Genomic DNA, 27,845 nt, shown 5'->3' with positions numbered 1-27,845 from the left:
TTCACAAATTCACAAGAATCACTTTAATATACAAAGCAATTACTACCATTCTGAAACACAAAGCATCTAGTATGTACATAGTGTTAATAAAATGCATTATAACCCAGTACAATTTTTTTTTAAAAAACACAGATAAAGCACAAAAATAAAGTAAAAAAAAAAAACCACAACAGGGATGTTTCTAGATTTTTTGGGAGATGTAAATAAGAATTTATTTTCCCCCAATAATGGATTTTCATTTAGTATTTAACTTCCACAAGTATGTGGGAGTCAAGTTCAAATACCCTGTTCTGTGCTGACATGGTTTGGGTAAAGAATCAGAAATGCAGATGAGGTGAACTTACTCTTTCCAGCTTACATTACAAAGGAGAATAATAACAACCCTCGCTCTGGAAGCTTCCCTGAAAAACGTTGTTCCAAAACAATTTCAAATTACAAATCCAGAGTAGAAATAACTGATTTTTTAATTGAACAACCAATTTGTGGACAAGTCTGTGGAGGGGCTGGCTGCCAACTAGCACCTCTTCTTGCCCTGTTCCCCATCCCATCCCTTGAAGGTCATATAAGCAGCACAGTTTCAAATCTCATACAAACTCGAAGTTCTAGAGCTTTTTAAAATTAATGTTTTAATATAAATAAATGTCATTACACACAAAAAAAATGGAGTGGCACCTGGAAAAAACACAATTTGTGGAGAGCATCTGAACATCCTTAGTTCTTAAGAGTGGCCATTTCCAGATGACTAACCGGCTCAAGGCCTTCCTTCCCCGTGCTCTCACTCAGCTATCCCCTAATTTAAAGAAATACATAGCTGAGGCTGAGTGAGTGAACCGACTGCTCCCAACTCGTGAGTACAGTAAGTGGTCAGCTTACGAAGTGTGCCAGCGGCATATGATTACAGTCTGTCCCTGGCCCCTTCCCTGCCGGCACACAGCTCCTGAGGACAGCTGGCTTCTCCTGCTTCTCGCTGGTGGAAGTGACACCTGAACTCAACAAACTGCAGTTGCAGTACCAGAATGCAAACAGGCCACTGCCTTCAATTTGTCCTACACAAACTAGCACAAGCAAGTCTCTGCGGGGCAGAGCTTAAATACATTTTAAAAAACCACATTCCAAGGCAAACCACTTGAAATGCAAACACTCTTTGCCAACTGGATCTGGTTCCTTTTCTCCAAAGATGTACAGATTTAAGCCATATCCATCCACAGACCTGAACCTGTCACAAGCACACAGTAGATCAGATTTCAGCACCCTGTTTCTCTTCATCAGTCTGGCTCCTCCCAGACCAACTGAGCTTCATGATACATTCAGGTTTCTGCAAAATCAGTGTCTTTTACAGCTAGCAAACTCAAGAGCTCAGGGAAATGAGTTCCCAGGCACAGTACAGAGACCCATCAGTGTACTGTATGCTTTGAAAACCTGCTTACAGTGACAGATTTCAGGGTTATAGCTAAATTATCATTGTTCCTGCAAAAGAAAGGTGGCTGTACTTTTTTTAAATCTTTTAAAGCAGGGTGACACATTGCCAGTGTACCTTTGCTTCCTGGTGTCAAAGAACTGGAAAGCCTTTGGATTTATTTTCTTGGAATGCAGCTTGTAAAATCTGCAGCCAAATCTCAAATTAAGAAAAGGGGAATAAAGTGGCTGAAAAATAGTTTAGCTTTCCTTCCAAATTAACCTCCCTTTCCCCATTGGGATCGCTGAACTAGTTCCATTCTAAAAATAATTTCACATCCATCCTATACATACTGCTCTGAGACACCACACACTTAATTCTTTCGTCTTCAATTCTGCCAGTTCAGATCTCCTGCCATTTTGAAGTAATGCCTGCTGGATGCCAGGTGCTAATCAGCAAGTTAAATTTCTGAAGGAGTCAACTGCTGTGTGCAGAGGAGTGAATTGTGTGCAGGCAGCAGGATTACAACAGTTGCACCAGGAAGCTTCTCAAGCACACCCAATTGCTCTTAATTTTTTTTGCTCTGTGTTTTTTGTTTTTTGTTTTTTTATAAAAAGTGCACATTTTAATTAAACATTTACAAAGAATATAGTGTAACAAAAATAAATACATGACCTTTTGGTTAGATCATTGGCAAATGTTACATCACTAACCAGCTTGAGGGTGAAAAAAATGACAATAAAAAAAGGGTCTTAGAAAACCAATGAAATCCTTTACGTATTGTCATAGATTTGCAGCCACTGATATTGAACTTGCTTTGATGGGGAGACGTCTTTAACCCACAAAAAGCACTGGCTGTCTGTCATAAATTAAACCAAAAATAAAATAAACAAGCAGAGGCCAGTTTTCACTAACAGATGACTACTTGCAGGTGCAGTCTACTGGAAGCCCAGATTTAAAAAAAACTGTAGTACAAATTTAGATCAGAAACTATCAGGGCTGTTTTTCCTTATTAAAACTAACTTTTTTTTTTTTTTTTTCCTGAGCCTCTTAATGATTCCAAACGCCCCACCAGTTTTCTGATCAATGTACAAGTACCAGAGAAGACAGTGGTCTACAACTCAAATGCCAACTATAGAATAGCCAGAACCTTCAGGTGTCTGTACAGTCCTGACGAGCATCACAGGCTAAAATTGTGCTTTCAGATACAAGCAATGGTGCTGGCAACTACCTGATTCTGCTGAAATCACTGCTTAAATAAAAATGCAGCGCCACTACCCCAGGAGAAAACCAGAAGTCTTACCAGTGGAACCAGAAAATAACACCTTAACAACCCTTCCAATTGTTTTGCCTTTGATATATAGCTGCCAAAGAAAGAAAGCACAAACGTGAATTATTCTGGGGGGTGGTGGTTGTTGTAGAACAACTGTTTACATAATTTCAAAAATCTCCATCAATAAAAAACAAAACCAAACCTCACAAAAGGCATGAAAGTTGAAATAAAATTCTTGAAAATGCATAACTGAGAAACGGCACAAAACAAATCAGTAATAAGCGCTAGAATAATGCAGCCCAGAACTACTGGGGGGCAGGGGGAAGCTTTCACACACGCGCACACATCCACACACACCCAGACACACACAGAAAAGTAAAAATTTTTTCTGACCTCCATATACTATAATACTCAGCATTCCTGACTTAAAAGCTCTCAGAGCTGTAGATTATATACTGTGTGTATATATATATATATGTACATATATTATACATATGTATTTTCCAAGAATATCTAAATTAAAAGAGCACCTCTGACAATATCTTAACTGCCTGATCGGTGCTGTTGTTTTGCAAAATAATGACATTACAAAAATTATATTTCAAATCAATTCTTGTTTATTATGAACATAATGGATCTAGCCCTTTCTAACCCTCTCTTCAGGTAAAACAGGCTATCAATTCTTGAAAACTCACAACTGTGAGATATAAAACTAACCCTCCCTCCCCCCCTGCCAGCATAATTTCCATCCTACTTCCAAATGGCCTTAGTTTATAGAAGCTGATTACCCCAACCTCACTACTTTGTAAGTAACATATGAACGGATTCCTGTATCATATTCTTTCCTTTTTGGGTCAATATGAATAGTAAAGCATGTATGGGTAACCCTAGCCAGCCCTGTACTTGGTCTAGTACATTTTTTATTATTGTCATTTAAAATTTCCATTAAATAAATCCCAGCCCCTAAATCCTCAGTGCAGCATAAATAAAGATTCTTGCAGATCCCTACGTACTTTAAAATAACGTTCTTTTTCTTAGTGAAACATCATTTGCTAGTAAGGTCTAAACTATTAAATCTACATACTTGCAGACCACGTACAGACAAACTGGTTAACAGTTCTCCTCACACTGCTGCACAAATTTGCACCAACCCTGTATTAAAAGAACCCCATCTGGGTACCACTTTAGGGTCCCTGGTCCATTCAGCTCCCAGGCTTTGTGCTGAGTGGCTAGCAGCAAGCGCTAGACACTGCTCATTGCCCACTAGGAACAGCTCTCAGATCACGGCTGGCCTCATCTGGGTTCACTGCAAAAACTCAAGTTTTTGCATATGGATGGTTCTACAAAAGAAACAGCCTTAATGTAGGCATGTACAGCCTCTTCTGTGTTTCTCAAAGTTGGAGGAACCATTCCGTATGACTGTGTAAATCAGGACATCACGAGCTTCATGTTTTACAAGAATGACTCCCGCGTTATCAACAGTACTACTTCAGCACTAGTTCTGAAACACTGGTAACTGTTGTATGTATTCTCTGACTTTAAGAATCAGACAATTTTTATAAAAGCATTGCTGAGAATTTAGAGTCTTATTTAAATTTGCATTGCTAAACTAGTAACTTTTCTTCCTTAAATAAAACCATGAAAATCAATTCTCTATGGCAGATAAAAATAGACCATTTATACACCCTCTCAAAACTTGTGAAAATGAATTATTTCATAATTCTAATACTTGAACATAAGTTTCTTCTTGAAATACAAAAGTAATTTGAATTCATTGATAAGTCCAGATACAACAATAATGCTGTAAGTTTAACCCTGCTCCTTTTAAAGTCTCTTGGAAACTGAATGCCCTTTCAAATGAGAAAACTGTAACATTTAATACTGCTTAGCTGAGACTCAACTGCCCAGAGTCTTCCAAATGTTCTTCTTATAATGTCACATTGATTGTACAATAAAATTTATCTTAACTTTATCTTAATTTATCTGATTGTACAGTTGAAATTTATCTTAAAAACAGATAGTGTGAAGGGGAAAAAAATATTAGCTAATACTTTGCTAGGCAAGGCGTTAGTACAGACCAGAGTCTTATTCATACGTCTCTATACATAGAAGTTTGACCAGAAGCCCAAATAAACTTACGCCACCAAATGATCCAAGTTAATATATCAAGACTGGCTTCAGAGGGCCAATAAACAAACTGCACATGGTTCTTTCTGACACATTCTTCTGATGACTTCTTGATGTTATTTTTTGGTTCTTTTTGAGCATGACTCTTTTGAGGAAGTCCTAATGCTTAGTACAGAGTTGTTTCTAAACATGAACTACCTTTTTAACAATGAAAATCTGGGGAAGATCACATTTCATCAGTGCACACAAAAAATCTGATCTTGCAAACATCTGAGGCACATGAGTAATATTACTCACAGGAATAAGTTACTTGGTAAATCTAATCCTTTCTTTACATGAAAAAAATCCTCCAAATAAATTAAGAATTTAGCTAGCCTGGCCAGGTTCAAACAAATAATATTGTCCCTTGCGAAGCAGAAGCTGGAATATTTGTGTTTGAAGTCCTCTTCAATATTTGAGGTTGTCCTGGTAGTTGTCATACTGCAATTTACATATGGAAGGCAGCCTCAAAGCTTGAAAAAGAATCTATCAAACCAGGTTGATGCTTCCGTTGAGTACAATAATTTCCACTACATGAGACAGTGGTAGGGAAATAGAAATAGCCTCACTGCTTGAAAGGACTTGGGACACAGCCTATACTGTCATCAGGGAGTACATATGTGGAGTTGGCCATGCTTCAACTGCTTAATTGTTCTGCATACAAATAGGTAGTGCTTTCATGTGTTACCCTTGCTTACTACATGACTGTTTTCAAAATGTCACTATTGTACCTTTTTTATTCTGAATTCCCCTCCCATCCAAATATCATTTCCCAAACAATATCCTATGAAGTTGGAGTTAGCTTTTTGTGCATTCAGAATGCTGAACACACTTGCACACATAAGCTTTGAGAAGCAAGAACTGAGCAGTGGAGCTCATTTCAATGCATTTGTTTCTGAGGTATGGAAGTTTTTACTAGTCCAGGAGGGTTTAATACAGCCTACAAACCAAAACCCTCCTGGGCTAGTTTGAAAAAAGTATGTTATCTCCACACCAAGAATGTGACTGTGAAATGCCTTTCATTTGGCATGCTGCTTAGCTGTGTATTTTTATAGTTCATAATGAGTATGTGGAATCGATTTGGCAAACATTGCTTCTTCATTGCACCATGCACGCTCCACGTATGTGGCCCACAGTTCTCTGGACCAAGAGGCTGGGGTGGTTCTGTCTCTAAGGCAATGGAAAGAGCTCAGCACAAATTCTTGAAATCATTACAAAAGGACCCTCCCCACAGTAACTTCCCAAGTGACCACTGTTACTCCTTGAAGAGGATGGGGAGACGAGAAAGAAGCCTGTTCTTCTTCACGCTGAGATTGATGATGAAAATAATCTTGTAGGGGGAGAAGTGGAGGCAAGTACTTGAACATTCACAGTTTGATGCAAAGCACAGATGAAGTATATTCTGTAGTTGCTTCAGGCAGTTTTGCGCATAGAAAAAAAGAAATGTTTAGAAAATAAAAAGTTTACTTTGTCTTTCTGGGTATAGCCAGAACCAGTCTTTATCCCACCTGGAGAAGTGAAAATGGGAATCCAAAATTAATCTGATTTGTGGCAGTAAAGGTCCTTAAGTGCTTTCAACTCCTCAATCAGTGTCTTGTTTTGGTTTTCAAGCACAGCCACTCGATTTTCTAGACATTTCACATACTCCTTCTTCTTCCTGCGACATTCACGTGCTGCCTCTCTGCAAAGCAAAAAAGGCCATTCAAATCCAGAACAATCACTTGAAGACACGGCCTACTTAAGTGTTCAGGTCAAACTTTTACCTAGTACTGCTTTCTGTATTGTTAAGAAATACAAGTTAGGAAAAACTGCTGCGTTCATAACAATTGCTCCTCACAAATCACATAACACTCAAGATCCACAGAACATTTCAACATGCAGATCCCAGTAAGTCAACACCAATAAAATTCTGCTTCTGTGAGAAAAGGATCCTACTCTATGACAAAACTCTGCTTTCAGGAGCCTTTAGGCCGAGTTGAATGCTGCTGCAGTGATTTAATTCATTTTATTGTAATAACAGATGAATAATAAAAACATGAATAAGACCAATGTTCACCTATTAATCTCTTCATAGCCTTAACTCCTCCCTTTGCTGCAGTCCAACCAAATACTAATGGTCTGGATGTTCAACTGGTGCAAAAAAAGCTGTGTTTAGAGCATTCATATATTTCCTCTTGAGCAATACTTTAATTTCATTAATAATGTTTATGTCAATGCAATGATATAAATGACTCAAAACCCCCCCCCAAAATAAACTAGCAACCGTATCACTCTTTAGTCCTTGTCTGGTGTGCCAGTGTTAATATGCTGAACCAGATCTTGAGACAGTCAAACTTTTAACGCTTGCTTGTAGAGATGAGCTGCCTGTAGTTAACTTGGTAACATACTAAGAACACCAATGAAAAAATACCTGAATGTTAATGTGCTGCTGAGCATCCTGAAGGCAGTAACACCAAGGCAGAAGCTATCCTGCACAGCAGTAGTAATGGTACCCATGTGCAAAGTAAGCACAAGGCTAAATGCTGTGTGTGGATGAGAAGGCTCTCCTCCAGCAATGCAGCTTGTCAAAGCCACACACTGCAGATACATGTAAATGTACAGGCTTTGCTTCCCCTGAACCTTTAGGTACAAAGCAGAGCAGCTTCAAAAGGAGAGTCTGAGTATCCCTTCATTGCAAATACTACATAGACTGGTGACACAGTTAATGTTCTGGGAAATGAGAGGACAAAACTGAACCCAGTTCTTCTGTGTATGAGATAAATAGTAGTTGTAGTACTAGGTAAAAAAGAACATCTGTTCTGGGACCCACCTTGTAAGAAGACTCTAAAATTAGTTTTTGAAATTCAGCTCCACAAATGAGACAGGATGAAGAAAATCTAGTTTGTAAGCCTTGAAAGGACTCGGGTGTCCATTTGTCACTCCTAAAAATACAATTTCACATGCCTGCAGCACTCCAGTGGGCCATGTGCAACATTTAGAGTTTAAGTCATATTGGGCTGTTGTTACTTGTGTCACCAAAAGACTAAGTACTACTGGATCAAGAAGTTTCTCCGAGTGCAAACTACTAACCTGTCTTCTCGGGTGACAACTTTTTCCTTCTTTTTGTAATTTTTGAGCCAGCTTGGGTTGTATATTAAGCCACCTCAAGTCTGCATGCATGAGTTATTCATTATGAACAGCTAGAGTTATCCTGAATTACAAGAGAGCTTTTAAAATGTAAAATTTACACAGAAAATTTGCACAATAATATCTATGAATATTTACGCTATAATCCTCCAATAAGTACCACCTCACCATCTGCCTCTCTCTATCCCTTTCCCCTGCTTTGCTATGGAGCCTAGATTTGCAAGTATCTATTAAGCTGGCAGGCTAAAAGCATCACATGCAACATGATACTGTTGCAAAAGCTGTCAATTTAACTCAAGTGGGGGTAATTCCCTATTGTTTTTCTTGGCTTTCCCAAACACAAAAGCTTTCTTTTACTGGAATAAGACTGCTGACTAAATGAGGGGATTCAGAATGCTAATTAATTTTTTCTCAAATGCAGAGCCTGAAAGGTTGACATCTACTATTCATTGGTATCAGAAAAATACATGAAAAGGGGAGATGGGTGGCATTCTGTATAAAAACCTTTAAAAAAAGTGAACTCTGCTGTTCAGCATTATTTACTTAATTAAAACCCCTCAGATAAGCATTGGGTCTGCTCATGTAACTTTCTACTGTGTTCACAGCTCAGCAGTCTATAGAAGATAAATGCACCTGTACAACGTAACAGTTTTTTCAGGCTGACAAATGAAGTAAACAGTGCTTTCATGGGGTTTCTCCTCCTGAGAGGGGAGGGAAGCACTGTTTTCCCAGCATCACAGTGTAACATACAGACTCAAATCTGTGGCCTGCAGACAGAGTTCAAGCTTGGTGTGATGGGTCAGCTCAAGGCCCACCCTCTCCCACAGCATAGGCCTAAGGAGCATCATGCCCACCTTCTCTCTGCTGCTCCCTTCCTTTGCTGCCTCCACCAAGCCCCACCCCAGGAGCCTTGGCTCTTCTTCCTCACACATGAAATCCTACAGGGTAAAGTCTCCTCTCTCTCCCTCTCTTTCAGCCCCTCTGCTGCCACTACTGGCTCCACAAGACTTCAAAAGGAGTAGCTGCTCGTTTAGCCTTTCCTTAAGTCTTTCTCCCTCCAGAGAATAAAACCCAAAGGGGAAGCAGCTAAAGGGAACAAGTGAGACAATCAAGAAAGCACTCGTGAAGAGTGCAGGCAGGCCAGCAGCAAGGAGAATGCATGCAGAAAGCTAAGTTAAAGAATCCAAGAAAGGAAACTACATGAACGTCTTACCTAAAAAAAATCAACTTACCTCAGTGTTTGTAAGAACACATCTGCAGTCAAACAAGTCTCTCACCAATTATATGGCAACAAACAAATTCACACACCCCACAGAATGAATCTGACACTTTTACTTAAGGTTTCATAGTCACAATACACGGCATTAGCAGATGTGCTTCTCAAATTCTTCAGAAAGCATTTCATAAAATGGCTAAGAAAGACCAGGATCCTTAGTGCTTAACACTAGTTCTGTGCAAAGCTGACTGGCAAAAAAATGATCTAGATGTACATGCCTGTTCTTCATTAGACGCACTTCTCTCTTCCGTGCAGCCTCTTCTGCCGGCTGGGTTGGAAGTGCTGGAGAGGATGCCATGACTACGCCTGGTGCAATGGTGCTGGTAGGGGCAGTGCGAATCTGGTAGGTCTGCACATCTCCTGAGGCAGCTGAAAAACACAAGGGAACACGATGTCAGCCTGTTGACAGCACTGTCACCACAAAGAGCACCCAGTCATCTATCTAACCATGCAGTCGGGGCTACAGTACAGGAGGGATGACCATCATCTGGGGCATCACTGCTCTCTCAGCCCTAGTTTATTAACCTATGCAAAGTTTTAGGCATTCCTGCTGAAGAAGTCTTCATTTGTGTTTTGGAACTTGATTTGTCTTCCTGTATTCTCCCTTAGTCTACTTCTTTTTACTTCCCTGTTTTTTGGGCAGTTTTAAGAAGATGAAAGATGGCAAGCAGTATTTCTAGCTATGCCCCAAATGTCTGTCTGCAAAAGAAGAAACTGCATGTGTAAGTCTTTGGCACAGAAAAAAGGGTCTAGAAATACAGCATTTACTCCAACAAGAGAGAAATGGTGCAAACTAGACACTCAACTTCACTACTTCTCTAGAATGAACAAGGTCTTGGGTTTCTTTTGTTTGTTTATTGTAATCTAGCAGTGTGTCGTATTTGCCTGAGCTTGTAAAAAATACAGTACCACCTGAAGAAATCACACGTCCTTGACAACACAAAAACCAGAAGATCAATGCTACACTAGCATTTTTATTGGCTATGTATTTTCATTGATGCCTGGAGACCTCTTCACTGGGTAACTTTCAAATCATCTGCTTTACAATCATAAAAGCAGGGGTACACCTTTCTATTATTCTTAATAAACAATTTTTAATACTGCCCAATTTTTAATAAACCAAAACATATATATATATATATTTTAATACAATAAAAACCCCCAAATTATTTGAAGTAGCCCTGCTTGCTCTAAGTGGAGGGCTAGACCAAATGACCTCTTAAGGCACTTTTCTAAATTATTCTATGTTTCTAAGACTCAACGATCAAGTACTTGGTGACTACTTACAAAAGCCACAATAGGAAGAAATGATGACTTTTAATTGAAAAGGGGAAAAATTACTAATAAAGTGTCCTTATAGAAAGCATCAAACAACCTCCTTTCCTAACTTTAATGCTTCTCTTTCAATCTACTGTCACAGATGACTATCTGGGAGAACTCGGAACTCTAAAGTGGTATCAGTTTTTGAAGAACATGTAAAAAAACCTGTGTGGACAAAAGACAGGAAAAACAGCATGGGAAACAAAAATAAATATATTGTTTTAAGTACTAAACCCCAAATATCCACAATTTTATCAATCTGAAGGGAAAGGTTCCAAGAAAATGAGACAAATAGCTTTGTCCAGAATATCCTTTAATCATCCTAGAAACTTATCTGTGCCAAAGCTGTTAATTCTGTTTCCTGACACATTTGAAGGAGTTAGGTTGGTAACTTATATCTGCATGGAGAAAATGGTACACAGTATGACTGGCTGTGAAGTTTCTCACCTTGTACAACAACCTGGTTGCTGGGTACAAGTATCTGTTGTCCATCTGTGGTCTGTGCATATTGTAAAATGGTGGTGCCAGGTTGGGTTGCAGCTGCATTGGTCATAGTCAATGTCTGGAGACCTTGTACTCCATCTGTGCCATTGTTAGACAACTGTATTGCTCCTCCTTGAGTAATAGCAACTGAAGATAAAAAAAAAAAATTGACACAGCATTTAAGACACTAATTTACCCATTAACTTAAGAGTATTAAACCTAGATATGGAAGAATATTGATCTGAGTTAAATCCCTTGAATGCTTATACACCCTTAAATCAGATGCATGGCTTTAATGTACATTTAAAAAATCATGCTTTGAAAATAAGTTTCCAATTTTTTGTGAGACCCATATTTTGAGGGGGGGACAAAAAACACAGCCTAAACCATGAATTAGTTTCTCTGATAAAACGGCATCACACAGAGGAGCTACAATTCTTCCCCAGGGAATATTTTTTAATTTGTTAGTTAAGATTTTTCTTCTTGGTTGGTTTAGGTCTTTTCCTCAGTCCTTTCTTTTTTCTTCTCATCTGAAATTCCTCTCCTCTTCCATCCTCTTTATGCCCTTCAGTCTCCTCTGCTGCTATTGCTATCCATCTTGTGTGTCACTTTCTTCTCGCTTTGGCTTTTTTTCTTCTGATTGTATCCCCCCTTCTCTACAAACTCCTCAGCACCTTCCTAGCAGTGCTTTCATTCACAGAAGTCCAGTTTCACACTTTTTTTTTTCCTTCAAGCAGTCCTATTTTGCTGATTTTTTTTTTCCTTTCCTTCCCTCAATCCTGCCATGCAAGTGTACTGAGACAACAGCCCTTATTCGTGATTCTACAGAATTTCATTGTGTTCCTATATACAGACACACCAAAATCTCAAGTATCTGGACAAGCAGTTATTTTACAGTTATGGTATGAAAGCAGAGTTAAACACATCAGTTTCACTAAAATTAAGTAGGGTATTAGGCAAAGTGACTAAGGAGTAAAGACAGATACAAAATTTTGAAGAGATTTTAAGAGAAAGATGTAAACAAGTAGTTCTTTCTCCCTTTTGTATATTTAATATCGTGTGTGTTTGTGTGAGACAGCATGTGAATTCTAGGTTTACTGCTGTATCCTCAATCTGTAAGTCAAAGCACTAGATCTATAAAATCTAGTGAATAAATAAAACACAGAAACATATATTTATGAAGTATTTTAAACAAGGTTGCTGAAGTTCTTATATTTTCAGGACTTTCTAAAAATGCAATTCCAGACTTTAATATTTTTTCTATTAATGAGGTTACAATTTTGTGAACCAGTATTAATTATCTGCCAGGAAAAAAAAGAAATTTCTGAATTACCTCATCTGGCTCCTTAAGTGAAAAAGTTTGTAATAGCATTACGATTTGTTCATATTTTGCCTCAGGATGTATTTAGCTGCACTAACTGGCAAGCAGTCCCAGAATGTTAACTGAACATTTAAAATACTTACAATAGGAATGTGTTTAAAAGGCACAGTTATCAAACAGCCATATTAAAGTAATCTAATTTTCACCTCCTGCTTTGTCCTAGTCCAAACAGTTATAGAAATAATAGTTCTTCATCTTCTCATCCCCACTTACTAGCACCACTGAGAAATTCAGACTACATACTGTACTGCCCACTGCTGGTTTGGTAAATGGGAGTTGGCACCGTAACAGTGGCGATGGCAGGTGCTGCTGTTTCCTCTTCAGACTTTTCTTCTTCGATCCTTGGCACTCCTGGGGCGTCTGAGGACAAGTCATTCAAAATTTTTCTGGCAAAGACAGTGTGTTGTAGAGATTTTAATAAAAAGTGGAAAAAAAAAAAAAAGTCTATTTGATACATAATGCTGGAGAAAACTGAAAAGTGCAGTAAGCCAGCAAGGAAAATACGGGTGCAGAATGAAAAACCTGCACTATCTTCAAACTTATTGAAGAGGATTGTTCAAAGTGCCATGCACAGATGGGCAAAGAAGCCAGCACAGAACAGCTGTGCTTATCAACACAAGATACAGGTGCTTCTCAACAGGTTCTTCTCACCCCAAGATACAGCTATCACAACCTTCCCTTGTTCTTAAACACATGTTTCTCTCTCATCCATTTTCACTTGTTTCCTGCTTTTAGTCACACAAAGATCTGAAGAAAGCAAAAGTATGTAAAAACCTATCTCCTCACTTACATTAGGGGAACTGCTCCGTTTCAGAGACCGTAAAGGCCTCAGCCAGAGAGCTGAATATAAAGGAAGTTAGCAGAAATGCTTGTGAAGAGGAACCAGTTTATAATGTAACACCTGCCTGGAAGACAATACTGAGTGTTTGAGTGAAGTCACAGAGTTATGGTTACAGGTGCCCTGCCTGAGAAAGCTCTGAGATTAGCACGGGTAAAGGGGAAGAACAGTTTGTTTAATTACTTCCAGGGGTTAATTATCCAAAGCCAAAACATCACTGCTACAGGTCCCACTGAACATGACTGTAAGACTGACCATAGCAGTTAATGCAATTTGCATCATTTAGAGCAAACACTGTCCCTCAGAGGACTGCCAAGCCCTTTTCACTACTGGTATATTCTATTATGTCACTGCAAAATGCTACTTAGGTAAAGGGTAACATTTTTTGTAATTCTCATATGTTTTCCTGTGGACTATTATTAGAATCCAAAGTGTGATGAAGCAAACACAGCTGTAGACAGCAAGCTCCAAGACAACAGTAATTTCTTAAATAAGGCTCATAAGGCTTTGGGAGTGAGAACATCTGTATAGAGCTACTGGGGAGAGCAGTCACTCTGCTAAGCAACTTGACAAACAGAGCTTTGCTGTTGCTGTTTTGACTCTGAGTGCGTGCAAGAACCCCAGCATTGCACAAGCACTCCACTTTGCCAAGCACCACTTGGACAAATAAAAAATTCCCATCCAGAGAGTTTGCAATCTCGGTGCTAGACCAGAAAAACTAGTAGACAGAACAGATGAAAAAATATGGAGAGAGCAGGGAGGATGAGGAGCAAAACCCAAGCAGCTCAAAATAGAAGAAACTACAGCTCACCACTTTTTTAGCTCATGTCAGATACAATCTGGTGGTTAAAACCTACCTTTGCCATCATAAAGGTGGATTTAAGATAGAAGGTAAGGTGGCAGCTTTACAAATATAGGAGCTATGAACTGACATGGGGAACATGTGGTGTACTTCAATAGCAGGATCAAAGTGGAGTTTCTGAGGTAGAGCACAGCTTTCAATTCTGTGAAACTATCTGTACCTAATCTTGTCTTTGGGATCAGTTACAGCAGCTTGAATAATGCCAACTGGGAACTCACTAAATACAGCAGTAGTCTGGCTCGGCCTTTCTGATGTGACCCCTACGCTGGCTCAGAGGCTGAGCTGCGTATACAAGTTTTACAATGACAAAGTTTTGCTGAGACATCAGGATCTGGTTTGAGGACAGAGGCTGTGCTGTGGCATCAGTGTATGCAAAGGAGTCCATCTTAATGAGAAGTTAGCATGCACAAGTACCCTCTTCTCAATTCTGCTGCTTGTTTACTCAGCTCTGTTGTCTCATGATATACAGCCATTCTTCCATATATAGTAAAAGCAAGTGTCTCACTGCAGAAGCAGATTGCAAGGAAGTCTGTGGCAGCCTTGAAGTTAGCAACACTGCTCCTCACAATATCTTCCCAGATCTATTATAGCTAGGGATCTTCAGCAATGATTTTCACTATCTTCAGCAGAACAGCCTTGAAGGCTGCTGGAGAAGGTAGAAAATAATTGGCAAGTGCTAAAAACAAATAATGGTTGAGATATGCTCGGGCCTAAAGTTTGGCTTATATTTCTAAGGCTATGCTCATAAAGAAAAAAGGAGCAGCTGAACTTTCTGAAGCAGCAGGAATCCACAGGTCACTTAAAACCTGCTGAACTCCAGAGCTGCTCCTTAATGCTACTTAGCATGTTTTAAGAATGAAAAGTGAGATTTAGTACAGCCACAAAAAGCTATGCAAGGGCTTAATTAATAAGGTAACATATGACTGACAACATGTGAAGGAGCACCTCAGTTGGTCTTACTGCAGAAGTACTTGCCATGACAACTAAAGATACAAGATGCCTCTCACTACAATCAGCTCATACCCTGACTTTTTGAACTTTAAACACAACCAATTTTGCTTAAGCAGAAATTCTCTCTGAGCCATATAACACAAGTTCATTGAAAAATCTCATCAGAGAAAGGAATTAAGTTTGATTGCTGCTAGCATATCAAGAATAATGAAAAACAACAGAGTTGATTTTTTGCGGACTATAGATTATACAGAAGCAACTTTCTCGCAAAGCTTCAGTGTATTTCATGTATTAAGTATCCATTAAAGCTATCTCTTAAGGCATCTAGCAGGATGATACCTCAGTATTTCACAGATGTGGCAATTAGTTTATTCTCAGCTCATTTCTGTCTTAACTGGGTGTAACAGCTGAAGTTTCTTCCTCCTCCTCCTATTTGCCTATCTCTTAACGTCCTATTCCATGGAAAGATGTTGCAGAAGAGAGATTTCAAGTTAAATGGTAAATGTAAAAATAACTATACAATCACACTGTTCATCTCCTCATGTGAAGAATGCATCCATCAAGCAAAATGATTCTCTTGTTAACATCCATACCTGTAGGAGGGTCGTCTGGAAAGAATTTCTCTTCGTTTCTGTGAGTCTGTGACACTGTCTACTGATTCCTGTGAATCTTCACTTTCTGCTATAGTGGAGATCTGTAAATAAGAACAGCAAGCAAACTTAACAAGACACTTACAATATCTTTATTTTACGGAAATGTTGACATCCTGTGAAAAACTACAATGCAAGTACTCTACAGTGCTTCTACCTAGGCAATGAACAGAAAGAGCAGGCTGTTTAGTCAAAAATCCAGTGAAGAATGACCACAGTCAGTTATCCACCTGTGAGAATGTCCTTTATAATTCAAATACTCCAATAAGAAAATATAAACAGTAATTACATAGACTTTTTACTTTCGATGAGTCCTTCTTTCCATCCATTTTAAGGAAACAAAGAAAGACTTTTTAGTAAAATTTAGGGAGAGAATAACTAAAACCAAATTAAGATAGCAGAAATATTTGGAAACAAATAGCAAAATATTGAAGCTGAGAAACATCCATTTATAAATAATTGGGTAGATATGTTATAGAAAGACTGCCTTTGGTGGGGGGAATTGTCAGGAAAATGTCATACATGAAGATGCACTGCTGCAATTCTGAACATCTGTGCTAAGAAAAGACAAAGTTTATGAAGGAAAGCTAAAATGTTTGTATCAATCATATTTCAATAATTTTATACTCAGAGTGTGCCAAAAATGTAGAAAATCTCCAATCCATAAAACCAGAGACTGTTTTCCAAAAGCCTATAGTCATGTGACAAATACACAAAAGCTAAAGATAGTGAATAGAGAAATGCCTGTGTGAGAAACATACCTCACAGTCTGACATTTTATGCACTGTAGGGAAGATTCCCCAAAACCTTGCTGGTGCCTAAATCTCAGTTATCAGATAAAGGGCCTGGACTGGTCCAAGGCTGACTGTGAACTACTGGGCTTTGAATAACCAAACAGCCTGGCTTTGCACTGAGGCAGCTGAATTCCAAGCATGGTTTCATTGTCAGTCTCCTATCGTCCACCTCTGGGCTAGTAACTTGTGCACTTATCTGAAAACTGTTCACCTCTGACAGATTAAAACTCTAAACTTTTCACTTCAATGGCTGAGAAGAGTAGAGCCTGCCAGCACTAAAGCTGACAAAGAGTAAACACAGATTATTATCACAATGGCCTAGTTTTGAATTATGCATGCCTTATTATTTTTTAAAGTAATACCCAGCTAAATATCTATATCAAATAGTCACAATGTCTACTTTTTAAAACTAAATATTTTTTGAGCTCAGTGTACTAACAGCAAAGGAATGATGTACAGTCCTTGCCCTGTGCAGCTCCTGTATGCCAAGCAATTTCTCCTTCTGCATTCAGTAACACTGAGCTTAAAGTGGTTAAAAAAAAAAAGTTACAGGTTTTAAAGATTTCAAGCTACTTGTCTCCTATGTCTTCAAGCCACCTCATCATATTGCATTATCTGTCTTGCTTTATAGAAGAGAAAATGCTAAGGCTTTACAAACTCAACAACATTCAACAGGCAAATTTTAAAACCATTTTTATGAGAGGACTGATAGGTTCATTTTAAGGACCATTAACATACAGACATCTGTTTTGTAAACCAATGCAAATATTTTCTACAAGCAAAGACTCTCATCCCAGAATATCAGCCTCATTAAAGATTACATTATTTAAAAAAACCTCTCTTTTGTTCACTTCAGAATAATATGAACTCTTACTCAATAAAGATGTATGAAAATACAGCAGAGAGAAAAAGTAGAGTAATATTCTAAGAAAAACCACGAAGCTGTTAAACTCACCACCCAAACTCTAGAAGGAAATGAAACAGCAGCATTTGAAAGTGAAAAGTGGTTACACCAGAACAGACAAAAAGTCACCGAGTAGCAAATACTGTACAGATTTTGCCTTCAAATTGCTCTTGAAATTTTATATAAGCAAAAACACAATCCAGGACACAAACACATTAGAAACCAGTGAACTGGCAGGACTATTCAAAAGGCCCAATTCACATATTAGCAATTTCTTCAGTCAGTACCTGAACTGTCTGGACCTGTGGAGACTGAATAACTGACGGCTGGGCAGCCTGAATTACTCCATGCACTTGAACCGTCTGCCCATTGGGCAGCTGAACTAAGGTCACCGTGGGCGCAGAAGACGTTGCGTGAGCTGCTGGCATAGATACCTGCAAAGAAGACAGTGAGCATAAATTAGGTTACTGGAAAATCTTACTTCACTACCATTTCACTTTTTGTGAAATGATGCCTCTTCTAAACCCCAGTTAGATGACCCAAATGTTTCAGCATAATATAAAAACCCCCTGAATTGACTAAGCCCAACATCTGACCTACTTTACAGATTAATCTAATGCAGAATTTCTCCAGGCTCAAAACATCACTTGTAAAACCACCGACAAGAATGAGAAAAACACAACTACCTCTATTTTGAGGTAACCTAATAAAACCAAATTATTACCTTTCTCTTACTTCAGTTAGCTATTGCTAGGACTCGGGTGTACTCCTACAGACACTGCTGAGTCAAAGGCAGAAACATATGGGAGTGGAGCTATTTTTGTTCTCACTCAAGAAAATGAAAAGTGTTTGCCAGATGTAAGAAGTTAAAATTTTTAGAGTCGTACCTTTCAGACTTTCTAGAGACTAAACCATATTGAGTAGCTGGCAAAGTCCATTTAAATGAAGAAAACTGACCATGTGTTCAGACAGAAAACCCATGGGTTTGCAGCGGAAACAAATGGTTGGTAGGTAGTTATTGTGATTCAGTGTAACGGGTCAACACAAACTCTAGTCTTAAGTTACTTCTATGAGGAAAAATGGCCCACATTTTAAACCCTCGCTTCCTAAACACAACTTTCCTTCTACAGCACAGAACTGTCTGCATAGCAGCTATACCACCAGGGAGACACTAAGGAGTTCAGCACGGTACAGTAGCACTGCGTGCCCAGCCACACATGTCCTGGCAGGGCCCTGGCTCCGAGGACAGCGATGTTCATGTCCTGCGGGAGGTTGCACTCTGGCAGCTCACAAGGACTATTACGGGCAGCTGCGGGCCCATGCACCAAGGCTCCTACATGGCTGGGCGGGTGCCCCGGTGCACGTCCACTACTCAGCAACTGTCTGGTGACACGATGCGCATGTTCAAGGCTGGGGGGCTCCTGAAAGGCAGGAGGGTGCCAGGGCTGTCATGCCAGTGCACACAGCCCTCGGTTTGTGCCCAGCTCACACCATCACAGCCCTTGGAAGGACTGCAGGCAAACGCGAGCTGTTCTGGCAGACCTCAGCCAGGTCATGGGTCACTGACTAGCCAGCCTTCTTCTAAACACTCAAGTTTGGAAAATTTAACAATCCTCCAGTGTTCAAGAAATTTGATCCACGTAGCTACAGTGCGAGATGGGGCTGCACTGCTGTCGTACCTAATCTCAAAGAGCTGCTGCATACCAGATGCAGAAGTAAATCCTCTGCTGTCCCCATGCACATGTGGTTCTCAAAAAGCTGCAGTAGCTGATCTCTGAATTTCCATAAAATCCACTACTTACAAGGAAATCTTGCTTAACAAGAAAACTAAAGGGAATTACATGTAGACCTCTCTCCTCCACATCTGTCTCTCCCTAATCCACAAATTTGTGTTTGCCTTTACCTTCCTCTTTCAGGAAAACAGCTGCAGCATTATGTGGTGGTACTTAACTCACATCAGAGAGAAACTGGGGCTGAGATTAACATAAGTGCACTTTCCTTCGGCAAATTATATTCCTTTGCCAAGCAACCTTTTTTAATAATGCATGTCTGACTAAATAGTCCTTGGCAATGACAGCAAAGCTGATCAACTGGAGGCCACTCTGCAGTTGAATTAAGCCAACAGCAGAGTGTAATTTCTGCAGATGTCACTGACTCATACCTCGTGGAACTGGAACGTGTTTCCTTTTGACTCTGAAAACTACTCTGAACTCACTAAAAATGCAGCAATTAAACTAAGCTTACAAGAGGGGTGACCTCAGAAGAGATAATGAAAGAATTAAATTGACATAATTACTTATTTAGTTTTGCCTAAGCCTCTGAGGGCACTCCCTAACGCCAAACACTTCCACTTCACATATGAAAAATATTGGAATAATGTAACACTCATGTGAACAAGACAAGGAATTACGTTTAGACTGTTGTATGACTTCCAGAAGGAATACAAAGCCTGGGGAAAAGCTACGGTGCAAATAATACAGTGAATAACAACAGAAGAAAGGAGAAAAAATATAACATATTTCTTCGTGGTTCACATAAATTTTAACCATAGTTGTAGAGCTTCTTCTTCTCACTTGGAAAAAATTCTCATTCAAGTACCCGGGTAATTTTGCCCAAGTAAAGTGCATTCAGCCCACTGCATACGTGTAAGTTCAGCTACCTGGAGGTTAGTATGCTAGCACATGAATTTAAAACATTCTTGCTTCTCTGGACTAAATCTTAATGCATACCAAGTGAGAAGCAGTTTACTGGTTTTGCAAGAGAAATAAACTACTTCCACTCAGTTCACACTGAAGTGTTATTCACACCACCTACATCCTGTGCCTAAGTTAGACAGTGAGAAAACTGCCCAAAGAGGCAAGCTGGTACAGGGCAGCTGGTGGCCTGTAAATTCACACTACTGCTTCACTCAACAAAATCACCCTGTGCATTTTAACAGCTCCAGTCGCTATACTATCACTTGAATGGAAGTGCACTATCTGTGGTTTACCAAAAGGTGTAATGATATTAATTATAAAATTGTAAGTGGTTTAATACTTGTGCTACTTAAAAGACACTCAATCCCCCAAACTATAAGATCTAAAAAACCCATTTGTTCTTTGCAGACTGCAAACAGTTTTAAAATTAAATGGTTACAGAAGAGAGCTGAACAGATTCTGTACTCATTTATACAATGGAGATGCTTCTGCCAACCACAAGTGTATCCAAGAATGAAACCAGGTTCCAAAATTATAGAGATGTAGCTGGGACCACATTTCTTGTCTCTCCAAAATAATTTGGGGATAATAAATTATCTACTACTGTCTCTCTAATCAGCCAACAATTCTGTGAAATTCTGAAGACAAGAGGATAACACAAGCTGTCAAATGCCAGGTTGTTCCACTTGATTATAATGTTTATAATATTAATCCCATCTGATAAGATGTTGTATTTGCTGCATTATTTATCTATATTTTCAGTTTGTTTTCTTCAGAATTAGATGACTGCTATAGACAAGTTTCTAACAGAAAACATAACAGCAAAACAATCCAGTCAATACAAAAAAGACAGTTAATTACATGTTTTGAAAAAAATACCCTTCAGTGGTATGGTTATGGTAAAGAATGCTAGAAATATTTTCATTTATTATTCTGTTAACATTACACAGTTTACACACATACAGTTCTTCAGAACTAACAGCCCAATGTGATGGGAAGATAAAAATCTCTACTGCTTTAAAAATGTGAAGACAAACATTAAAGGGACTATACATCGCACCTGTTTCAGAATCATCAATGGAACCTTCTCTCAGGCCCACGAGCAGACATTTATCCCTATTAAAAAAATTATCCAATAGGTAAAACTATTACACCATATGATTTTATACCTGGGCTAACGTTGCAATCTGTGGTTGTGCCTGTACTGTCATCTGTTGGGTTTCTGCCTCTGTAACGGCTGCATCTCCACTCTGCTGGTTCTCTGCTCCAGATTCCATGGTCATTTAGTTACCTACAATCACAATATTTGTCGTAAGTCTGGGTTGGTATGCAAGTCCATTATTCTTGGTGGATCTGGTAGCAATCACTGCAGCTGAATTCCCATTACTACATACTGCTTTAATTTGCTTATTAAAATGTTGCCAAACTATTAGCATTCAGGCAATATTTTTCCATGCCAGGTGCCTGCCTCAGACTGATTTTTCTGTGTGAACATTTCTGAAAAACAGGTCCAGTCTCCTCCAATAATGAAATCAGAAAAAATGTGTTTTGCTCATCTTAAAAAAATTGCTTTAGCAACTGCACTATGATGATCGAGTACCTCTGCAGTTCGGAATAATGACCAGCAGTTTGTCAGGAAGGGCACTCCCTCAGTGCCAAGGTGACCATATGCCCTGCTACAGCCCTCCCTCTCCCCCACAACTACAATTTGCAGATAACCACTAAAAACTGCTTCTGTTTTGGGCACTTAGTTTTCAGCTTTCTTCTATCTAAACTAAGTACGCAACATCTCCATGCAAATTCTTTCCACAACCAGACTCTGTATGGCCTTACATCACAGCAAACTTAAGTCTTTTCTACTTGGTAAAGTCACATAACGATGGAAGCCATTTCTACTTGAACCTTAGTACAAATAAATATATATTTAGAGGTACATAGTAGTTTGTCATGACCTAAGTTTTGTATCATATACAGCTCCTAATATACTTATATTTCTAAGCAATAACTGAGCAAGCCTAGATCACTAGAATATACAACTCTATAAAAAGAGGTTGCATAACTTCCAAACCCATGCATGTAGGCAGAGTGCAATGAATGTTAAATTCTGCACTGATCTGTGAAAATTACTTTTGAGTTCTACTTTAAATACTGATATGAAAATATTTAATATATATAAAAAAGAACTTCAAAATACAAGGAAACACTCCAAATGGTGATACAGCAGTAGGACTGTATTATACAGAACTCCAAATACCAAATATTAAGAATGGACATTACCTCCACAGTCACAATACTAATCCTGCGCACTGCCCTGTGCTGCCCTATCTACTCAGACCCCTGGCTACCCTGAGGCAGCACACCTCTCTTCAGAGCTTGAGCAAAACAACCAGTAGAGCATTTCTGCTTTGGGAAAGGGCCTGGAGGCAGAGGATGCACAGATCAGAAGAAAGGTGGAATGAAGGAGAAATGCCCCTCTCCTTGCTCAACTCCATTGGCCCTCCAAGGAATAGACCCAGAAGTATCAATGCAGGTGGTAGTACCATGATCACACTCAAGACATTTAATTTTAAACACAATGTCAGTGAAACCTTCCTTACAATGCAAACTATACTTCAGTATTACAGGAAAGAAAATGCTCTTTGTGTTGCCTAAAGCAGAAGAATCACAGTTCAACCCTAAGTATATGAAATTTCTGTCTTACAATAAACGATTGCTAATCAACAAAGGTAAAACAGTATTTCAAAGTAGCAGCTGCATCTCACATCAAAAGAAAGCAAGTCAATGTATATAAATCAAAACCTGTGAATTTAGTACTGAAAGTGACTGTTCAAATAAGCTTTTCTGTTTGTGAACATTGAAATGTTTAAGTACCAAATATTTAGTTCCAACATCAGTTTAGAAACTCTTAGGAAATGAAAAGAAGGAAAATAATTAAACCTGATTTTCCTTAAAAACAAACTGTGAAAGAAAAATTACAATTTTTTTTAAAAAGCAAATTAAATTCTTCTAAGCACCCAGAATTTTGTTCTGCCTCTCCCTGTTGCCATGATTTTTGTCCCACATAAACCAAGTACTAGTCTGACAAATGCTTACAGGTAAACAATTTTCTACCTATATGTATATACTAGTAAACTGCCCATGAATTAAATTAATTGTAAACTTACTGCATTTTAAGTAGTCTAGACATTCAAATTTTTATAAGAATTTCAAGAACAGCCTGTGTCCATGCAAATACAACTCCATTCTTTCCTATAGTACCGTTTTCTCCATGTTGCATTTCATCTTCCAGAAAGCACAAAAGAAATATTACTATGTGTAATATATATCACCAAACGGTCTCAAAAGCTTAATTAATGACAAGTTTAAGTGGGTTTCTACCCCAACTTAAACACACACAAGATGTATTTTAACAGTCGTAGTCCCCTATGTTATATGCCCAATTATTTTTTTTTATTATCCTATATTTTCAAAAGTGCAAACTACAAAACAGACCCTTTGATTTTTAGTTTTTAAAGAGATATTTGGTTTTATCACTTTTTTTTGAGTATCAGCCAGTTTGACCAAGGCAAGCAAATCAACAATTGTACCCCAATTCCTATGCATGTATCCTGGTGACTCCAGCCAAAAGACTACCTCATCGGAACCATTTCAGGATCATATCTTTTGCATTAGCAACATCTCCCAGCCAAGCATCTGAAAAGAAATTTAAAAAACAATTTCCCAGCTACAAATTCAAGTATGCTGCAAAACTAATAATGCTTTTGCTTGCTGACAGAAATCATGAGTCCAGTCTGGAGTCAACTGCTATACAAATGGGACTAGAAACAGATGAAATGTTTAAGTGAGGAGTCTCTTGAATCGGGTATTTAGCTCTGTCTGCAAAGGTAGATGTTGAACTGTTGCCAAATTCCTGCTAATAAATGCAATGTCTTCCTAGGAAGAATTTCCAGTCCTCTCACACACTATTCGGCAAAGCACCTCTGGTTTTACAAGCTTCGTTTCCACAGTTGCATCACCTTCTGCATATGTAATCAGCAAAAGCATTAACTGTTTGAGGTGCTCCTTCCTGTACAACATCAACATTTTGTAAATCAAATTCTTAACGTGAACTGCAGACACCTACCTACAAGGAACCTCCTCATAACATACGGTAAGCACCAAGCAATGCAGGAAGCAGCCTGCAAGATTAACATCTTGACACATGCAGTTTAAGCAAGTTTCCAACATGACTTATAGTTTAAGGACAAGCTCTTAGTTTCACATTGTTTACAGGTTCTCAGTACTCTTGAGTTTGGTTCAATTTACCGTGCACTTATACATCACAGTATTTGTATCCCAACATCTTCACTACTACCTGTTACAGTAACTCATAAAAAAAAGAAGAAATAAGATTTCTGAGCATCAGGACAGCATATCTGAGATACACTGATTACTACATTGTTTCATGTTTGCTTTAACAAAACGGTGTAATTAAGATTGTCACGACCAGGCATCTAGAACATAACTACTTGTTGTGTGTAAGGATAAACCTATGATGGTTGAAAATAAGGTTGGCAATGCCTATTAGTCTTGCAATTTACAATGTAACAGATGAAACACTGTTTGGTTTGAAACCTTAACCTCCCCAACCATACAAATGAATGCCAATCCTTACACCTCCTTTCTAAGCTCTCGTACACCCCTAGCCTAGACAAGCTTTGCTGACTGGTACCTCAGCGTCCTTCTGTTCCTGTGGATGCTTAGGCCCATCCCACCACCCCACCCTTTTTCTCCTCCTGCCCCATTTACAGTGGCCCACCCCACTCCTTGGCACTGATTTCCCTGGCAGCCACCACACTGGGACTTCTGAAATGGAGACAGTGATCTGAAAGTGTCCTAGTGGGAAACAAGTGTCTGGGGCTGAGAAGGCACATGGGAGCAGAGGGAGCACACCTTCTCATTCCTCCCTGCTTCCAGGCTACCTTCCATCTGTTAGGAGAGGACAACCTCCTCACACTACGAGAAAAAATTAGTAATTGCTGTAGTTCATCTTGAACGAAGTATTCTAAATGAAACCAGCTGAAAAAACAGCTATTAACAACCAGAGTTGGAAAAGCAGAGTCTGCTCGCCTAGAACACCCTGCCTATAGGTTCTGAGGTTAGGTTAAGAAAGCTGATGAGATTACCTGTTTAGAGACAATTTAACTCTCAACTTTTATGTAATACACAATTTCCTTTATTAGTTCAAAAGAGCTATTAATGTACTTACTAGTACTTTTATTAATAACAAACTTACTAATGATCTGAAACTGCGGAGGTGAAGAGTCAAACAGCAAAACACTCAGCTGACACCCAGTAATTTGTTTTAGCCAAACCTGGAGTGGGAGAAAGAAGTCCAGCAGAAGATAACTAACTGTTCTAGCTGAATTTACACCAGGACAGCAGAAGATGGATGCTAATAAACACAAACAGTTGCAGAATGCAGGGGATACTGAACTACACACACTGTAGAAAAATCCAAACCCATCCATCAGTTGCATAAACCTGCCAAGGGGGCTCAGCACTACTGCAGATAGTTCACTTCAGATTTCTCTTTAAGATGTGTCTATGACACAAAAAGCTGAAGTGTCAGACTGCAACAGTAATAAGATACAGGGCAATCTTTAAAAACTGTATTTGTATAGATGAACCCTCTACATCAGCTGGATTACAGTGCAGAGACTGTGAGCCCATCTTAAAAATGGGTTCTGTGGAATCTGTTTGTTCAGAGAAAGCAAGCATCTGGGGCAATGAAAATGTATTGTATGAGCAGACTGGACAGAACTGTATTATTTACCTCAGAAAGGAGAGAAATGCTTCAAACACTAAAAATACACTTAAACTAGTAACAGGGTAAGTAAACAAGAAACATTCACTGATTATAGGAACAGCGAAGCTGAAAGGTTGCAAATTATAAGTATAAACCCAAAAATTTTAAAATATCTATTAAAATATATGAACACTGATACTTCATGTATCAGTTGATTCTGTGATTCTGTGATTCATGTACTTTACAAATAGAACACTGATGCTGCTGCTGATAAACAATTTAACAGGATTCAAACAGGGGTTAGGCATGCACACAGATAACAAAAATATCCAAGAATATCCAGAATTGGTGTGGTTATTTCATACCAAAAGTAGTGCAGAACTGAAAGGAAGATAAAACCTCATGAGTGAGGATTTAAATCAATCTCTAATCCTTAAATTTCAAATAAAGGTTTTCATGAGGGGAGCGAGATGATGTCACATGTCATTTTTGCAGGTTCCAGCAGTCTTTTGAGGTACCTACTGATCTTCAGTATCTTAAAGACAGGATGCTAAACTAGGTGTGCTACAGATAAGGGTAATTCCTGTAATGTCTGCTATTCAAAGTGAACATTAATGCTGTATATTCAGAGCATGAGCAGAGTTACCTACCCTCCCATCTGCTTAAAGAGCCAGGAAGATATAATTCTGTCTTCCCACAGCTTTCATATCACCTTCTTCACTCTTTAATATCCATCTACTGATATATCTGTGATCTCCCTGGTATATCTTGTTTTCTTACTTCTTTTTCTCTCTCCTATCCCAAATATCCCCATAAACTCCAGCATCTTTCCTGAACATTAGACTCTGCTCCTTGGTTTCTCCTTGCTCACATAAGCCAGAGCTTTCCTGCTCTTCAGAAAAGGCTGCTTTTTTTGTCCCAGGATAGACTGGAGAAAAAAGGTGGAGGTCCTTTCCCAAACACAACTAAATCCAAGAACCAAAATACCTCACTGTGGCTGTTACAGCAGTTATAACTCTTTATCCACTTTCATATGTGAAGGACCTGAATGCCCCAAAGCTTTCTGTGTTTTTCAGCAATACCCCTTCCTACAAGCCTTTATTTTCTTTGTTTTTATTAACATTGTGGTGACAGCTCACTGTTACCAGTTAATGCTTACGCTGACAGTTATTTGCCATACAATATAACTAGACCTTGAGGCCACACGGTTCGCTTTACACTTCAGATGTACTGTCACAGCCTGCTCACAAGCAAGCAAAGCTTTACCAAGCGACATGCTTTAAAGTCTCCTTCTCCTCTTCTTTAATAAAGTACACACCCAGATTCTGAAGAACATGACTGACTCTATAAACAGTGCAGAGCAGAGACCAAACAAACCAATGCCTGTTTTGAGCCCAACTTGTGCCACATACAGTCAGACATGCACCCAGCCATCACCTGCAGAGGCCACCTCTCCTGCCACATTAGGTTCTTGATCTCATTCAGCATCCAGCCACCCAGCTGTTCATGGCAGCGAATGGCCAGGGCAGCAAGGGGGCTGAGGGAAGGAAAATAGAGGCAATGTTTGTTTGTCAAGCCCTGTATTCAGACATATTCATAGCAGGCATGCCCAGTACAACTGTTCAGGAAGCAAATACAGCTCCACCATCCAAAGTTCCAGGAATTTGACTCACTCTGTATTTACTATATGTGGCTTTATGAAGCCACAGATCCACCATGAAAGCATGGAAAAGGTCATCAAACACTGCTCTTGTATGCTATTATTTGTTTTCACCTTTTCAGTGTAATTACCGAGGACATTCACATGAAATCTGTAAACATTTCCACTGTTACCTTGCAGCGCGGCAGTCCTTTCAGCTGCGGCTCAACAGCTGCTTTATGAATTCCATTCAATGGCTGCCAGACTGAAAATGTTCAGAGAAAAGTAATTTTATTTACAGC

General features: G+C 39.0%; 1 protein-coding gene across 2 annotated transcripts; it reads right to left on the bottom strand.

Moving 5' to 3' along the window:
- Positions 1-27,845, bottom strand: CREB1 (cAMP responsive element binding protein 1). Of its 2 annotated transcripts, XM_026853220.1 has the most exons (9): positions 27,738-27,797; positions 25,392-25,470; positions 21,286-21,407; positions 17,708-17,854; positions 15,666-15,766; positions 12,665-12,807; positions 11,005-11,187; positions 9,456-9,606; positions 1-6,516 (listed from the first exon to the last, which is right to left on the bottom strand). In XM_026853220.1, exons 3-9 carry the CDS (start codon positions 21,397-21,399, stop codon positions 6,372-6,374), a joined length of 984 nt encoding a protein of 327 aa, XP_026709021.1. In that variant the 5' UTR covers positions 21,400-21,407; positions 25,392-25,470; positions 27,738-27,797; the 3' UTR covers positions 1-6,371. The 2 variants fall into 2 exon arrangements, with proteins under 2 accessions (XP_026709021.1, XP_026709022.1); XM_026853221.1 differs by lacking the exon at positions 25,392-25,470 and having other exon boundaries at positions 27,738-27,845.

Source organism: Athene cunicularia (assembly GCF_003259725.1).
Source record: "Athene cunicularia isolate RWA chromosome 7 unlocalized genomic scaffold, athCun1 chr7_part2, whole genome shotgun sequence".
NCBI lineage: Eukaryota > Metazoa > Chordata > Aves > Strigiformes > Strigidae > Athene > Athene cunicularia.
This window is presented reverse-complemented; position numbering and strand designations above follow the sequence as displayed.

Excerpts from the sequence above, each read along its gene's own strand:
- CREB1 (XM_026853221.1), bottom strand. The coding sequence starts at position 21,399 with ATGACCATGGAATCTGGAGCAGAGAACCAGCAGAGTGGAGATGCAGCC. Across the intron at positions 12,808-15,665 it reads TCCAGACGACCCTCCTACAG|AAAAATTTTGAATGACTTGT; the intron begins GTATGGATGTTA and ends TGTCTTTGCCAG. Across the intron at positions 9,607-11,004 it reads CAACCAGGTTGTTGTACAAG|CTGCCTCAGGAGATGTGCAG; the intron begins GTGAGAAACTTC and ends TGTGTTTTTCAG.